A 17,404-nucleotide genomic window follows, 5' to 3' on the forward strand; every position below is an offset into this window, starting at 1 on the left:
GTAGAGCTTGAGGAATAGGTTCCAATCTGGGTTTTCGAAATGATTCCAGATCATGTCGGTAGTTGAGCCTTCATTTTCTAGGGTAAATAGGTTGATTGGAGGGTCTGAGCTTGTAGTTATAAGAGACGTTTTCAGAGTGCGAATTTTTTTGGCGAAGTGGTCGGCAAGGTTTACCGCTGGGGGTGGGAGATCTGTGTGGGAGCATTTATGTAGATCGATATCGAATAAGGAATTGACTATTTTGAAGAGTTCTTTGCTGTTCAGCGAAGGAGAATTGATTGCTTGGGAGTAATGTTTGCAGCGCTTTTCTTTGATCATTCTTTTGTACTCTTTTACTTTTGATCAACAAGTGTACCTGTCATTATTTTTTTTCTGATTTGCACCATATTCTTTCTAATTTACGTACTTCTCGTTTTAGAGATAGTAAGTCCACATCAAACCAGCTGGTTGATAGATGGTGTCTTTTTTTAGACTTTCAGTGGTGCAATGTTGTTGAGGACCTGATTACTGAAAATTTTCCATCCTTGGATAAAATTTGGGTCTAAATCCGGGATGGATGTTGGGCTATAGTGTGACCAAAATTTTATTGGGTTATTTGTCCTCTAGTCCAAATCCTTTTCTCTTTGTGACTGGTCCTTGGGTTCCTTTTGGTTTGTTTTTTTGCACCAGCGTAATTCAAAATTGCATAGGTAATGATCTGACCAGGGGGTGTTGGCCCAGGTTTCACCTGTAAAGCTTATACTGGGGGTGGTAGGGGCATTGGAAAGGAATGTGATCAGGTCTAAGTGGTGGCTTTTCTTGTGAGTTATTGTTGGAGGTGGTTTGGAGAAGCCTAGAGATGTGAGGAAGGAAAGTAGATCTGCAACATTAGAGTTTTCTTCCTGCTCGAGATGTAGATTGACATCTCCGACAAGAAGATTATAGGCGCCGGCTACAGAGTTTGTGAGGAGGAATTCGTAGAGATCTGCTTTTGCTAGGTTCCATTTGTTAGAGGGTGCGTAGAATACGGTAACAATCAAATTATCTTTATAGTCCTCTTTGGAGATTTTACAGGTGAGAATTTCCAGGTCATTGGTTTGTTTGGAGACCAAGTGTTTGAAACTGAAAGTGATCTCGGAGGATTATTGCTAAGCCACCTCCTCTCTTAACCTATAAAGTCATCCTGCTTATTTTTAAAATAAATCTCACAAACCAGCCTCTATTCCTTCATAAACTTCTTATCCCCCATAGCTCTCCACGAATTCTGAGGTCCACCGACCAAAAACTATTACGAATCCCTTCTATCAAAGAATACTATAATACTCGAAAAATAAATTTTACAGTTGTTGCCCCTACACTATGGAATGCATTACCTCAACAACTTAGAGAAGAACAACATTTAGATCAATTTAAGATCAATTTGAAGACATTTCTATTTCAGGATGCATTTTCTCTATCATAGTCTTTTTTTTTTATTTTGTTTTTTCTTCTTCCCTCTTCTCCCCATCCACTGTATTCATAAACTCGTCCGAATCCAATTCCTATATCCAACCGCTTTAAAAAAGCGACCCTACCCAAACTGTTTTTTCCCATCCCTACTTCTCCCTTTCTTCTCTAAAATATGTAACTTTCCCCCTCCCTTCCCCTCTTATCCACACGTTCATGTTAGTCAAATTATGTTTTAATGTTCACTCACTATATTTTATATTTAAACTTTTATAAATCTTATTGTAAACCGGCCAGATACTTTGTGATGGTCGGTATATTAAAAAGTCAATAAACTTGAAACTTGAAACTCTTTGAGTTTCTTGATAGGGGAATAATTTTGTAGTTTGAAGGTAGTAGGTCACCTATGATAGCGTCCTGATCAGAAATTAGCCATGTTTCGGTTAAAAGTAGTATATCTAGGTGGGATTCTTCTAGCCAGTCTTTGACCAGTTGGGCTTTGTTTCTAACAGAGCGAATGTTCAGATATGCACCAGTAATGGTGTGGTGTTCCGAAGGTGTTGGGGGATCAGCTCATTGTAAGTTTTAAGGAGACGTTTTTTTGTGTGATGGTCTAGAGAAGTGGCGGAAGGCATTAACTACGGAGATGGGGAAGAGACCTGATTCCATGTAGTCGTGGATGATACGGGAGGGGCAAAGTGATTTTTCAGGCCCCATGATTCTGTCCCATGTGAAGTAGGTTGGGATAGGTTCGAACGCTAAGGCTTTTGAGATCCAGTTTCTCGTGCTGAGTAGGTAGAGAAGGAGGACTGTAAGTTGTCCTATGGACTTGGTCATGTTTGCTCTGTGATTGATGGGGGAAATTTGAGAGGATGGAGATAGGTAGCTCGACAATAGTAGGGGAGAGGAGCAGGCTGTATTCTATGGGGAAAGGGGGGACGGTTGACTGCAATTCCCCTCGCTGAGCTGGCGGGAAGGTGGCCAAGGGTAGGGTCAGGATCACAGGAAGGTGTCAGGGTGTCCCGCTGAGGAAGGTGGAGGAGGTAGTTGGCTGACCCTGTGAGTACTTATGGGAATTAACCAGATATAGGAGTTAACCAGAGGTTGTAATAAACCAGATATTTAAAGAGGTTAACCAGATAATGAAATAGATGGACACTCTGGAGCTTGGGATAGTTTGGAGATAATTGGAGTCTTGTAAGTACGTAATATGTTATCAGTACTTAAGATGTGATGATTTAGCAAGAGATAAGCGAGCTGGTTTGCTGACAGATTTAAGTGTCCAGGCTGACTGGGGAAATGTAAGTTGATTATCTGGGTTCATGCAAGCTGATTATCTGGAGTCATGCAAGCTGATTATCTGGAGTCATGCAAGCTAATTATCTGGAGCATGAAAGCTAATTATCTGGAGTTATGCAAAATAATAAAGTGTAGTCGGCATGCATATACTTAGCCGCTTGGCCGGTCTTAGAAGTGGGGGGGATCCTCCAGAGCAGGAAGTAGGGCGCTCGAAGTAGGCCATCGGCAGTAGGTTCCCACGTCCACTGAGTGGGATCAGGTAGCTGGGTGGGCGGTGGTATGGAGTTGGGAGGCAGCACACCGTTCAGCTGGTCGAGATTAAATGCTCCTGGGAGGTACTGGGGGGGGGGGGGGGGCGGAGCACGCTCGGTCGCCGGCCCAGTGGAGGCAGATATCCAGGAGCTCTGTCGGGCGTAGTGCGTCGGTCTCGGTGGGAGCGAGGCAAAGACTGTCCAGGTGTCTGGATAGACTTTCCAAAACCTAGCAGTTTGTCTGGATTTTGGAAATCCCCGACAAACTCCAGCCGCATCTGAAGGGCCTCTGAGCATGCACGGATGACGTCACACACATCCATGCATGCTCCAGGCCCTCCAGACATGGCTGGTGCTCGTTGGGAAAGAAAGGAAGTTTGTGGGGGCAGAATGGAACAGGGCTGGAGGCAGAATGGGGCAGAATTCGGTGGGCCAGAGGCAGAACAGGGTGGGGCCATGTATCCAGGGTTTTGTGGCTAAAATATGGTAACCCTAGCTAATTGGCTTAAATTGGCTCATTGTTCAATTAAATGTGCAAATTGGGCATGTGCAATTTTTAGCACTTTTTATAGCATTCAGGTCATGCTTCCGATGAGGACTCACCAGTAATTTACAATCTCATTTCTGCTTTTGGCAATTCCTGTACTATATGCCTTAGCATGCCTCTGGCTTCAGCCAATGCTTTGCCACACTATTTTGCAATCTTGAGATCAACAGCAGCTCTCCTTCAATTCCTCTCTTTACCCACCCTTTGGATTTCTGCACCAAACAAGCATGGTTACACTTTTCCTACCAAGCACTTCATTACACTTCTCCCTCCGTATTCGCAGTGATAGGGGAATAGCAAGACAGCAAATATAGAAAACCCGCAAATAACTTTTTGTATGTTATTCGCAGTTTTCTATTAAAAACCATAGCAAATATTGAGAAAATGCAAATAACAAAAAAGACGAGATTGGCGATTTAAGTTGAAAACATTTATTGCAGCTTTTGAATAACACAGTGCTGTACATTAAACATGGGTAAATCAGTACTGTATAGAGTACTGTACAATAATTATCTCTTACTCAGTCGGTGTCTTCCTCCTCATCATCCAGGAAATGTACTACATGCAGTGCAGGAGGAGAAAAAGAGGATAAGTGAGCACCAGGTCCCTCCTCAGGCAGTGGAAGTGGATCCTCAGTATGCGGTGTAGGAGGAAGACAAAGAGATGAGGGGGATGCCTCCTCATGGGTGGAAGAGGTGGATGGAGAGGCAGTGGATAGAGGCAGTGACTCTAGGTATCTTTTGGAAATACATTGTGATTTCCGTCTGTCTCTTCTGCTTCATCATAGTTACTATATTCCTTGCAGCCTTGAAACCTAGTGCTCACTTATCCTCTTTGCTAATGAAAGTCCTCTGTGGCATTTTTTTCCAAAATAGATCAGTTTCATCGGCATTGAATGCCTGCTCAGGTTCATATCCCTTCTCTTCAATAATTTCCTTAAAGGTAGCAGGGAACTCTCTAGCTTCCTCTTGGTTGGCAGATGCTGCTTCTCCTGCCACTCTCACATTACGCAGGCCATACCTGTGACAGAATTTATCAAACCACCCTTTACTGGCCAGAAAGTCGATGGATTGTGACACTCCACCTTCTCTGCTCTTCAAGTTATCATACAACGACTTTGCCTTTCCTCTTATCATCACAGAGTCTACCGGAATTCTCTTCTTGTAGCAATCCTGCACCCACAGAAATGTTGCAGCTTCCATACGAGAGAGATTGACATCTCTCACAACATGTAATGTCTTCGCACCTGCTGGAGTAGCTGCTGCAACAGCTTCACGGATTGCTTTTTCATTCTTCTTTATGTATCTAACGGTAGATTCATTAATGCCATAATGCCGAGCAACAGCGGAGGATGACTTTACTCTCTGAAGCATATCCAATAATTCAACCTTTTCTTGTAAGGTTTTCACTTTTTTTTCCCTCTTGAGAGCACTTTCAGTAGTACCAGAAGTCTTGCGCTTTGAAGCCATAGTGGGAATCAGCAATTTCTCTGTGCAGTGCTGGGAAACAGAATTCTCTGTTTAAACGCTGAGGTTCAGTGATTTTCTCTGTGCAACTGGGAATCAACGATTTTATTTTTAAACGCTGAGGTTCAGCGTTTTACTCTGTGCAACTGGGAATCAGCGATTTCTTTGTGCATTGCTGGGAATCAGCGATTTTCTCTGTGCATTGCTGGGAATCAGTTGTGCATGCTGGAAATCAACGATTTTTTCTGTGCATGCTGAGAATCAGTGATTTTATCTGTACTGTATAAACGCTGGGAATCAGCAATTTTCTCTGTGCAACTGGGAATCAGCGATTTCTCAGTGCAGTGCTTGGAATCAGCAATTATATCTGTAAACGGTGTGAATCAGCGATTTCTGTGATGTAATTGGGGGGGGGGGGGGGAGAAGCAAACAACTGAAAAACTGTGAATAATCGAAACCACGATTGATGAAACCACAAATACAGCAGGAGAAGTGTACTTCAAAAGTCTGTGATGATCAAGTTGATCATGTCCTCTGGTGATAAAAAACCAGGATTAACTGGTAGCAAGCCCCTCTGAGTTCTGGCTTCAATACAGCAGAGTTCCTCCCCGATCTACTGGCGCGTGGGTGTGGCGACCTCCCTAGCGCACCAATCGAGCTGCAGGTGAACGTGCCACACGCATGCCCAGTAGATCAGATGACCTCAGCTGCCACTAGCCCGTGCACGTGTCAGCGTGAGTCTAGCAGCATCAGCCGGGGCAGACAGCAAGAGCGGCTGCGCTAAATTGACGAAGGCGGTACTCGGACGTCTTGGAGGATCCTGGGGGCGTAGTTGATCCCCGGAGAGGCTCCTAGATCGCACGGGAAAGCCGCAGGCCACGTTCTCTGGTGGCCCGCCCCCCTTTGACGCAACTATTTGTCCAATTCGCCTTCGATCCTCTGACACAACTTCCTGTTTCCGGCAAGGCGGGACGCATTCGAGGGGAAGAGGTTATGCCAGATGGGGCTGGTCACTGAAGAAGGCAAGCTGCCGGATTGGTGGTGGGCGATCTCAGGTATCGCTTTGACGGCAGGAGAGGGAGGGAGTCTTCAGGAAGAGATGTTGGGTCGCGATCCGGGAGGAGAGGGGGGGAAGCATGTTAGACCGGAGGGAGAGATGACAGACCACGGGGGAGGGGAGACCTGTCCTCTGAGAGGAGGGGTGCTCGGCGTGCGGGGGAGTGTGAGGATAGCCTAATGCGTGTGACTTGGTATCTCTGCATCAGTTCTTGACATGCCATAGCCTTGCACTGTTATGTGAACATTGGTCTAAAATTTGAAAGAAAAATGGTTGTCATAGTAGTTCACTTGACCTGACCAAAGACCAATCAAGAAATGTATGATTAGTCCAGTGAATAGCACTATATTTATTTTGTTTACCTTTATTTCCAAATAAACACAAGGAAAAAGGGGAAATTCTGTTGAGCTTTTTCCTCATATTACATGCCCCCACCTCACTGAGAGGTTTTTAAACTAAAGCTTAGCATGTGCTAAATGCTGCATGTCCCATCTTACACCTATGGGCCTAGCACCTTCTAAGATTTAACTAAGTGAATGACTGCAAGCTCCTTAACTTGGGGAGAGCTGCATGCAAAATCCTGTTTTGAATTTTAACTTAAAAATTTTATTCTATTTCCAACAAGATTTCATTTCCTCTTTCTGTATTATTTAGATTTAATGCATACCTTTCTGTCGGTAAGTAAGATGAGTTATAGTCAAATACATTAGGTATTTTCCTGTCCACAAAAGGCTTACAGATCTGGCTTTGTACCTGAGACAAGAGGGAATGAAATGTCATGCCCAAGGTGCAACAATGCGATTTTTAAACTGTAGCTTCCCTGATTCTTAGGCATTAGGCTACTCGGTTGAGTTACCTGTGTGACCTGCTCAAATAGGTACATTATTTTCTAGTGCTTTATCCAGCTACGGATTAGTATAAATAACTTCCAGAAGTAGGTTGTTTTTATAACTGTATGCTTGCTGTAAGTAATGAAGTGTACTGAGCAAAAAGGAAAAAATAGTTGGGGAACAAGGGATATATGATTCAGACATTTAAATACCTGAAAGGTATTAATAAGGAACCAAATCTTTTCCAGAGAAGTGAAAATGGTAAAACTAGAGGGCATAAATTGAGGTTGTGGGGAGGAAGACTTAGGCGTAATGTTAGGAGATTCTTTTTCACAGAGAGGGTGGTGGATGCCTGGAATGCCCTCCCGAGGGAAGTGGTGGAGAAGAATTTGGTGATATAATTGAAAAAGGTGTGGGATAAAAATAGAGGATCTCTAATTAGAAAACAAATGGTATAAATTAAAGAACTAAGGCTGATACTGGGTAGATTTGCATGGTGTGTGTCCCGTATATGGTGATTTGGTGGAGGATGGGCTGGGGAAGGCATCAGTAGGAACTCCAGTAACTTGGAACATGAGGATGTTTCTGGCCAGACTTTATGGTAGGTATCCTGAAAATAATGGGATGGTTAGATAAGCTGGAGTGAGCATGGATGGAAGCTCCAGCAATTGGAACTAGGACAGTACCAGGTGGACTTTATGGTCTATAGCTCAGAAATATCAAAGAAAAAAGACATTAATTTAATCATGAATTTATAATACATATAATTAATGGACAGACTAGATGGACCATTCAGGTCTTTATCTGCCTTCATTTACTATGTTACTATATTTTTTAACTTTTGAAATTTTGCAACAAGAGCACAAAGGAAGTATGACCAGGAAAGTATGCCAATTGTAACACTTAGTACATATATAAAATAATCTCTCTTTTTACAGGTAGATGCCATCACAGCAGCTTGTTCAAGAATTCCCAATGGAAACTAGCTTGGATCCATTACATCCTAATGGGTGAACTTTGATATGTGCAGTGGAAAACTTCCTTTAGGATTGTGTGAACTGTGGGGTGCCTGATGCCTGTAATCCCCATTCCCCGTCGGGTTCGTTCTTTCCACGGCCCCCATACCACATGTTTGCATTCTGCCTGTGGTCCAGTAAGGACCACTCACCTGGTGCGCACAAAGTACAACAACTTTGACATTTACTTAAAATCTCGATGGATGTACGGCTTTGTCCGCTTCCTACTGTACTTCAGTTGCAGTCTCCTCACCTCCATCCTCTGGGTGGCGCTGTCCATCTTGTTTTGCCTTCAGTATGTTGGCATTCGAATATTTCTACGCTTCCAGTACAAGCTGTCCGTCATCCTTCTCCTGCTGGGACGCAGACGTGTTGACTTTGGTCTCCTGAATGAGATACTTATTTATGGAATACACGTGACCATGCTGCTAGTTGGAGGATTGGGGTGGTGTTTCATGGTGTTTGTGGATATGTAGATAAGAGAAAAACATGTGGGCTAAGATATCTCTTGTTGCACATTCAAAGTATGAATATAATTTTTTTATTATGTTTATTTATCATCTGGAAGTTAGTTTTGGGCATATGCATGTCCCTGTATATGATCCCATTCTAGGTGGGATGATGGTTGAAGTAGAATCCATCTGGCCCAGCTACAAGGGGAAAGATAGTTTTGTGCAATGCAATCAGTGCTACAAATAAGATGACATCTGTTACAATGGAAGGGAGAGATGTAAGCAGGAACTCTTCTGGTGGTACTAGTTTCCAATTTGTCTTAAGATTTTGGTCCTATCTTATGTTTTTCTAATTTACCTGCATGCACTATGACATCAGTGACCAGATTATGTTGGTACATAGCAGTGGTTGACATCATTGGGTACGGCTCAAAGGAAAATTGCAGCACAGTCCTTATCGGGGATTTAACTTGGATTTTTAGGATGGAAATTGTGTTGCTAAGGATAAAGTGTGCTGGGGTAGGTTCTGGAAAACTAGGACGGAATCATCTCATGAACATGTGACAACAGATCTCACCAGATATTGATGAAAGTGTTTTCTAAAAGTGGTATGGTGAAGGTTGTGTGCATCCATAATGAAAAATACATATATTGTATGTTGGGAATGAATGAAACTTCCAAAAGAGGCATTATAAAAGCTAAAAAAACAACCCAGGCAGGTTTCTGGTTGTAATGGAAAAATTGGCCAGTAGGATCGAAATCCTATGTAAAAGGCAGAAGTGCCATGAAGAGATGTACACCTTGTTTTCAAGAAGGTGATGACCATAACAGATCCAGATGAAGCAGCCTGTCCTAGGACAGCCTAAGTTCAGATTTAGGGGCCAAGTAATCCTTCATGCAGCATTTTTCAATCTTATTCTGCAGAAAAGGTCAAAATGGCAATCGGATGCAGCTAAAGTTCCTTAGGTAATTATCAAACTGTCTGTTTTGGTATAAAGTTCACAGTGTCTGCTTTGGTGTAAAGTTTTCACCTATTGATTTTGCACTAGATTTCAAAGAGCAAGTGTACTTTCACTTTGAAAATTGCAGTTGATACAAACTATCTATGAACCGTTATACCTGATTTTTACTTGGGTACAATTTTTATGGAAATTAATGCACCTGGGGCTCATTTAGTTCTAGTGCATACTAATGCTGTTCTTAAATGTTATCTGCCTCTGGAACTGTTACATAAAATAGGGATAAGGTCAGGTCAGGGATTGAAAACCACTGCTCTCTCTGAGTAGGAGTCCTCCATCTACAGTCCTTCCAGTGGGTGGTGCTGTTTCACTATCACATTTTCAATAATGAGGGAACCTGCCTGTCGCTAGATATTGAAAAAAATACAATATTGAAACGCCACCTCACACTGGCAGCAGTTCAGTTGGAAGACTCCAGCTCAGTTTACTGGGAACACTGACTGAAACTCAATGCATATTTCTGTAATTTCAGAAGTACACATGGAATTGTGCTGCTTTATTTTTTGTCAATGTACTCATGTTTAAAAAAACACAGAAAGGCACAAACTGCATGTGGATACTTTTTTCTTGGCCATTTTCAAAATATAAAAATATGCATATATTTTTATCAGAAATAGTTGTGCAGCATCCATGACTAGAAAGTTTCCTTGTGCTTTGCAGCTATTCCATTTTGAAAAACTTCCTATAATTTGGGTATCTATTCATCAAAGTAGATGTTGACATTAAATGATGCTCATCTATGGCAAAGATAAATAACTTCCCATCTTAGTAAAAGCACTGTCTCTTTTTAATGCTTTATGAGTACCAGAGGTATGGCCAGGATTAGGATTTTTTTTTTGTTTTTTTTTTGTGAAGCCTGAAGTTGAGCATAGGTGAAAGATCAATAAGCAAAGCAGATGTTGGGACCATCTCCAGTTTTCTTTTTATTAGCCTGTGCTTCTGCCAGTGACTAGGTATGTCTGACTCCAATGTGAGGGAGCTGCAGCCCCCCTCCCCCATGCCCCTAATGGGGATATTTTGAATGATTCATTTCTACAGCAGTGCATGTGTGCATTAGGCATAATGCATGCTTGAAAGCATGTGTCCCTGCTGTATGCATGAATTGTACAGTGATGGGCCTTCCTGCTGATTGAGATGCTGTAGGGATGGAAATTTCCTCTTAAACTGAATCCCTCAGCAGAGCCCTGGACCAAACACAGAGTAGTCCCCAAGCTGTCACTATAACTAAGGACACGAGGTAATAACATTTTTTTCATGGACTTTCCTAGACATGAAACATGAATATTTAAAACATAGTACTATATCCAACTTTTGTAGCACAGAAATGGTGCATTGCTTGGTATGCCTGCCAAATCTTTCTGAGACAGACATTAAACATATTTTCTTTTCTGTGTGATAATTTCAATCAATTATGTTGGACTGGAGAAATTCTTCCTAGCAATTTTTTCTTAATATATGTCCCCTTAAACCCTTACTTGCCTGCTTCTCTTTTCTTTATTGTATCCCTGGGGAGAGCAATGATTGTGAGGTTTTAGATCACCTGAAATCTGAAACTGAACCATTTTCCGTTTGTAACATACTGTACAAAAAAAGATCAGCTGTATCAGCCACTCTGCCGAATGTGTGAAGGCAATACAGAATGGAAATTTTTTATTTGGGAATGAAACATCATGAAATCTAGTACTTCATGTTATTAAAGATATAACTGAAACTGCACTAGTGAGCTGGGGTTTCAACCTTTGTATCTATTGGCTGGATTTGTGGTGCATTTATAGTAAGTTCCCAAGGGAGTGGATGACTGACTTCTGACCAAAAGGCTGAGTACACTAGACAAGAAGTAGAAATTAATCCTGTAGAAGATGCACACTACAAAATTATACCACAATGTGCACTAAGGGCTAATTTTGATTTCTAGTGCAATAGGTGTGTCATTCTGGACAGTAGGATATTCTCTCCTTGTTTGCAAGCCATGTAGAAGGAATCCACGTTTTCAACTTCTTCTCCTTCAGAGGGCTCTGCTACCCCCTTCAGTTTTTCCTTCTGTACATGAACTGAGAGGTGTCATTCTGATCTGCTCTATATATTTCTTTATTAATTCAGTGGGGTTTTTTGCAGTTTGTGTGGATTTCAGAGCTTTCTTATGCAGGGGTAAGCTCTGCCTTTTATGAAGAAGCAGACTGGTCTGCAGCTGGCAGATTAATCCTTTGGGAACCTGCTTGGCCAGCCTGCAGAAAATTATATGGAGCTCTGGATTCGTACCCTTAGAAGCTTAGCTCGCTGTGATGGGGTGTATATCCCATTACTGGCCAGCAGAGGGTAGTCTCAGCAGCAGAAGGAGCTCATTTGCATATAGATGTTGCAAAGGTACCTGGGAGCTCTCTACCCACCCTGAGTGGAAAAGAGAGCTGGAAACAAGAGTTCCAGAACAAAGAACTGGGAAAAGCAAGTACTCCTGCAGCTCAGGTAACCCTTGAGGGAAGGAATGCTTATGAAAGCCTAACCTTGACAACCAGTAAAGGGTCCTCAGTGAGAGTGTCTGAGGGACTGGGGGAGGGGTCTTTAGGGAATGCAGACTGAGTGACTAGGGGAATTCTCAGGGATTAACTAGCCTGCCTGGTAGAATGACCGGAGAGTGCTCAAGCTTGACCGGTAGAGAGTGTCTGAGTGACCAGAAGAATCCTTAGGGACCAATATACCAGTGGTATCTTGCTTAATGGGGACTGATGGAGTGACCGATGGGGAGACTGGTGGTGACCAGCAGAGGAATCAGTGACCAGTTGGAATCAGAAGGGCCAGCAACTAGAGGGACCAGTGATGTCTAGAATTGGTGGGGACCCAAGAGACTAGCAACCAGAGTGATCAGCATTGGTCCCAGAGTGAGTGACCGGCTACCAGAATGTCCAGGGATGACCGGTAGTGACCAGAGTGAGCAGAAGTAACTGATGGTGAAGAGGACCAGTAGGGACCGGCAGAGACTGGAGTGATCTTTGGCAGCCAGAGTGACCAGGGAAGTGGGTCTGGAGGAGCCTGGTCATGTTTTAAAGAGCATAGAGCAATGAATCATGTAGAAGATTCTGGTGCTGGAAGAAGACCAGAGGAATCTGATACTGGTGGAGTGATGAGAGGTGATCAGTTGGCCTGTTCATACTTGCCTACTCAATTGCAGGGGCTTGAGTGCAGGCAGTTAGGCTCCCGCAGAGAGCTCAATGGGGCTCTTCAGGGTGCTAGCTATGATTTTTGCAGTTCTGTGGGGGTTGAGTATCAGTCTTACTGGCAGCCCGAAGATCTAAGCATTTGGAGGACTGAGGCAGTGATTCTTCTCCCACATCCAACTACTTCTTAAAGCTGAAGAAGGCTACAGCACCTTCAGAGCATATTTCTCAGTGAGTAAGGCTATTACAACCTATGGCCAAAATAGGAGGATGGAGTGTCTAAAAAAACTGTTTCTAAAGTTTTCTTCTACTTCCTCTATAATCCTGTTCTCAGAGTTCTTTATGTTTAGTTAAGGTGTTTAAACTGCTTTTTTGTACCAAAAACGCTGCCATGGTGGCCATCTTGGATTTCCCAGGTTGGGTTTTTTTTCAAAGTTCTCCAGACTCTTCAAAACTTCTTGTTTTGCCTCAAAATAATAATAATAATAATTTTATTCTTATATACCGCCATACCCAACGAGTTCTAGGCGGTTTACATCAATTAGGTTAGGATCCGCATTGACATACAGATTTACAATATATCAGGTTTAAAACATAATTAGCCGAGTTTGGCAGATGAAGAAGGAGGAGGGTAGAAGAGAGGGGGGAAAGAAGTGATCAAGAAGGAGGAGCTGAGCCGGGTAAAGGTCAGGCGATTACCGGAAGGGGGCGGTTAGGGGTCTTATTTGCTGAATAGGTGGGTTTTGAGTAGTTTTCTAAAGCCGAGGTAGGTGGGGGCCTCCAGTATCATTTGGGCTAGCCATGGGTTCAGCTTGGCTGCTTGGAAGGCGAAAGTTTTGTCTAGGAATCTTTTGAGGTGACACAGCTTTAGCGAAGGGAAGACGAACAGCTGAATTCTGCGGGATTTCTTGTAGGAGCAGTAGAGGTTAAAGTGGGGATTGATGTATCTTGGTGAATAGCCATTTACCGATTTGTAACAGAAGCATGCAAACTTGAAGAGCACTCTGGATTCGAAAGGCAGCCAGTGGAGTTGGTGGTAGAACGGGGTGATATGTTCCCATTTCTTTAGGCCATAGATGAGGCGAACGGCGGTGTTCTGGATCATTTTTAGTCTCCTGGTAATTTTCTTCGTGGAGTTCAGGTAGATAATATTGCAGTAGTCTAGGATGCTTAGAATGGAGGCTTGCACTAGAAGGCGGAACGAGGTGTCATCGAAGTATTTTTTTATAGTGCGGAGTTTCCAGAGTGCCGAGAAGCATTTCTTGACTATGAGGTCGGTGTGATATTCTAGGGATAAATTTTTGTCAAATGTGACTCCCAAGATTTTTAAGGTATGTTCGAGGGGGAAAGTCATTCCTTTCAGTTGAATTGTAGTGTCCCTGATTTTATCTTTGGGGGTGGTTAGAAAAAATTTTGTTTTATCAGGGTTTAGTTTCAGTCTGAATGATAGCATCCAGAGTTCAATCTGGTTGAGGATGTTTGTGATGTATTCGAGTAATTCTGGTGAAAAACTGGTTAGAGGGATGGCTATTGTGATGTCATCTGCGTAGATGAAAAATTTCAGCTTGAGGGTATGTAGGAGGTTACCTAGGGAGGCCAGGAAGATATTGAACAGAGTGGGGGATAGGGGGGAGCCCTGCGGGACACCGCAGATGTTGTCCCAGCTATATGAGAAAAAGTTATTCTTGAGTACCTTGTAGGATCTATTTTTTAGGAACCCCTGAAACCAGTTGAGGACCTGATCGGAGATGCCAATGTGTGCCAGGCATTCCAGGAGAATGGTGTGGTCAACCAGGTCAAAGGCACTGCTCAAATCTAGTTGTATGATTAAGGCACTAGAGCCTTGACTAAAGAGCGTGTGGAGATGGTCAAGAAGGGCGGCTATGATGGTTTCAGTGCTGTGATCCGCGCGGAAGCCAGATTGGTTGTCGCTTAGGATGTTGAATTTCTCTAGGTATGCGGAGAACTCAGCTTGTACCATCCCTTCTGCTATTTTGGTGAATAAGGGGATGCTTGCAATTGGTCTGTAGTTTGATGGGGAATTTGGTGATTCTTTTGTGTTTTTTATGATAGGGGTAATCATAATGTGGCCTTGCTCTGGCGGGAAGTTTCCTGTGGACAGTAGGGAGTTAATCCATCTCATCATGTTTGCTTTGAAGAGGCTCGGGGCGGTTTTCATGATGTTTGGTGGGCATGTGTCCAATTTGCAGAAGGAGTGGGTGTATTTGTTGTAGTAAGTATTAAAGGTTTGCCAGTCTATTGTTGAGAATTGTTTCCAGCTAAGGTCGGTTTTGGATCCTGGGTCTGGGTTAGGTAAACCAAGGTCTGGGAGAATGGGGAACAGTTCGAGGGGATTGGTCCTGGTAGGTAAAGTTGATCTTAATTTTTTAATCTTGGTGTTAAAGAAGTCTGCAAGGGAATTGGCGGTTAGAGTGGATTCTTCATGGATGTTTGTGATGGTTTTGATATTGTATAGGTCATTGACCAATTTAAAGAGGTTACTACTGTTGTTTTTAATGTTACCGATTTTGTGAGAGTAAAAATTTTTTCTTTTTTCGTTGGTGAGGTTTTTGTAGTTTTTTAGGGATGATAGGGATGGAGTCTGCAGGCTCTTTTTACTCCTAACTCATGTCAAATTTATGCTGGAAGAGTGCTCTTGCGCCACATGCAGTGCAACAGGTGAAGGGGAGGTGGAAGCTTTGGGCTTAGCTTGCCTTCATGTCTCTAGGGCTGAGGAAACATTGGGAAACCTGTCTGCCAGGAGAAAATCTCTTACAGAACCATGGAACAGCGGCTTACCTAAACGTGGAAGCAATGGAGCCCAAGAGACGTAAGGCCAAGTTACCTAAAGGAAACTCAGTGCTGCCTAATAAAGTCTTTTCTCCTGAATTTGTTAATTTAATGTGGAGAGCTTATTTGGACAACTGGGATCCTCATATGAGATCTGACAGTGAAGCAGGTGGCGTGGACTCTCAGGGCACATCTATCCCAATTCTGGAAGCTGACCAAGATCCCGTGGACTTTTCTGACCGGGGACTCTGAAAAGGGATCAGACTGTATGCCCTTGCTCTCACACAGTGAGCCTTCCCTGCTAGGAAATACTTGCCCCAATTTGTGATCCTGTATGCAAGAACGGTGGTGGCCCTTGACCAAGGGGAAGTCCCCACAATAGGCCAGCTGTTCAAGCCTGAAGGGTTGGTAGAGCTCATTATTGACTCTTTGCAAGAGTTGCAATTAGACCCCCAGCAGGCACCAGTGTTCTATCCTGAGCAGAATAAGAACTCAGCCTACAACATTTCCCTGGCATCCTGATATGAGTGTTTTAGTCACAGAGTACTGGGATGCTCCCGAGATCTCTTTAAAGGTAGTCAAAGCAATGGCGAAGCTGTATCCTGTGGCACAGGAGTGTCAGCAGATGTTTACTCAGCCCAAGGTGGATTCCTTGGTGGCCCAGGTGACCAAGCGCAAATCCCTGCCAAGTGAGGGGAGGTGTAGTATTAAAGGATAAGCAGGATTGCAGAGTGGATGTGTTCTTGGAAAGCTTTGGCCTTAGGGGTCAAAGCAGCTGCAGAAGCTTCTTTTGGGGGATGTGTTTGTCATACCAAGATGCATAGACTCACCCTAGCAGAGGTTGACCCTTTATCCCAGCTTATACTAGCAGTGGTGGATTATGTGGCCAATGCTCTCTACGACATCAGGGTCATGAGCAAAGTCTTGGCTTATTCAGACTCATCTCGCAGAATGCTCTGGATCACGCAATGGGCAGGAGACTCCACCTCTAAAGCTACACTCAGCAAACTTCCCTTCAAAGGAGAGATGTTCAGAAAGGATCTGGATGATCTTATTGCTAGCATGGCAGATCGTTGACCGAAATCTCTACCTGACAGATCAGTAACCACTAGAGGTTCTGGGCAATCTAATTTTCATGGTTCCAAGCGTTTATGTCAGTATTCAGGAGGAGCCTCATCTCAGAGATCCTATCAGGGATTGAGACACAAATTTACAGAACCGAGACAAAACCAGGCTTCCAGTTTTCATCTTGCTCCAGCATCCAAGAAAGTGCAATAATGCCAGGTCTTTAGCCTTTCCAGTGAGGTTAGGAGGAAGGCTCTGGGAGTATGCAGAGGACTGGGCTCAGATCTTAACAGACTGTTGGGTCCTAGAGATCATTCGGGGAGGTTACAAGCTCGAGATTGCCCATCCCATAACAAACTGGTTTATGGACTCCCCAGCAGGATGACCAGAGAAGGCAAGTAAAGTCTTAGCAATATGTAGAGAGTGGTAGAAATTCAGGAGATAGAGCACGTACCACCCAAAGAATCGGGCTCAGATCGATAACTCCATAAACTTTAGAGTGCCCAAGAAAGGCTTAGAAGATTGGAGACCCATTCTGTATCTCGCACACATCAATGGAACTTTGAAAGTTCCATACTTTCACATGGAAACAGTGTAATCGGTCATTACAGCAGTAGAGCCAGGGGAATCTGTGGCTTCCCTAGACTTGATGAAAGCCTACCTGCATATTTCCATATTTCTGGAGCAGAGAAAGTTTCTGAGATTCCATGTCCTGGAGAAACATTTCCAATTCTTGGCGAGCCCTTTTGATCTGACAACAGCATCACACATTCACCAAGATGATGGTGATGGTTGATGTGCAACTGGACTGGACGGAGAACAAGCAGTGAATAAAGTGGTCCAGGGCTTGCTGAGCATGGGCTGGATAGTGAATTTTCACAAAACTCAATTGTTTCTGTCCCAATCCTTGGAATACCTGAGAGTTCTATTTGACACAGCAGAAGGTCGTGTTTAACTTCCAGAGGTATGAAGACCGAAGATTTGCTCTCAGATTATAGAGGTGATAGCCAGGCCATCCCCGTCAGCTTGGCACTA

General features: G+C 43.4%; 2 protein-coding genes across 3 annotated transcripts; one reads left to right on the forward strand and one right to left on the reverse strand.

Moving 5' to 3' along the window:
* Positions 1-3,943: 3,943 nt before the first annotated feature.
* On the reverse strand, positions 3,944-5,645 carry LOC117368191 (tigger transposable element-derived protein 1-like). The gene is made up of 2 exons (XM_033961579.1): positions 5,179-5,645; positions 3,944-5,091 (listed from the first exon to the last, which is right to left on the reverse strand). Exon 2 carries the CDS (start codon positions 4,989-4,991, stop codon positions 4,344-4,346), a length of 648 nt encoding a protein of 215 aa, XP_033817470.1. The 5' UTR covers positions 4,992-5,091; positions 5,179-5,645; the 3' UTR covers positions 3,944-4,343.
* A 74-nt stretch (positions 5,646-5,719) lies between these two features.
* TMEM250 (transmembrane protein 250) lies at positions 5,720-11,078 on the forward strand. Of its 2 annotated transcripts, none has more exons than XM_033961580.1 (2): positions 5,720-6,043; positions 7,814-11,078. In XM_033961580.1, the coding sequence occupies exon 2, from the start codon at positions 7,948-7,950 to the stop codon at positions 8,365-8,367; it is 420 nt and encodes a 139-aa protein (XP_033817471.1). In that variant the 5' UTR covers positions 5,720-6,043; positions 7,814-7,947; the 3' UTR covers positions 8,368-11,078. The 2 variants fall into 2 exon arrangements, with proteins under 2 accessions (XP_033817471.1, XP_033817472.1); XM_033961581.1 differs by lacking the exon at positions 5,720-6,043 and adding an exon at positions 6,223-7,476.
* Positions 11,079-17,404: the final 6,326 nt, after the last annotated feature.

This window comes from Geotrypetes seraphini, chromosome 10 (assembly GCF_902459505.1).
Source record: "Geotrypetes seraphini chromosome 10, aGeoSer1.1, whole genome shotgun sequence".
Taxonomy (NCBI): Eukaryota; Metazoa; Chordata; class Amphibia; order Gymnophiona; family Dermophiidae; genus Geotrypetes; species Geotrypetes seraphini.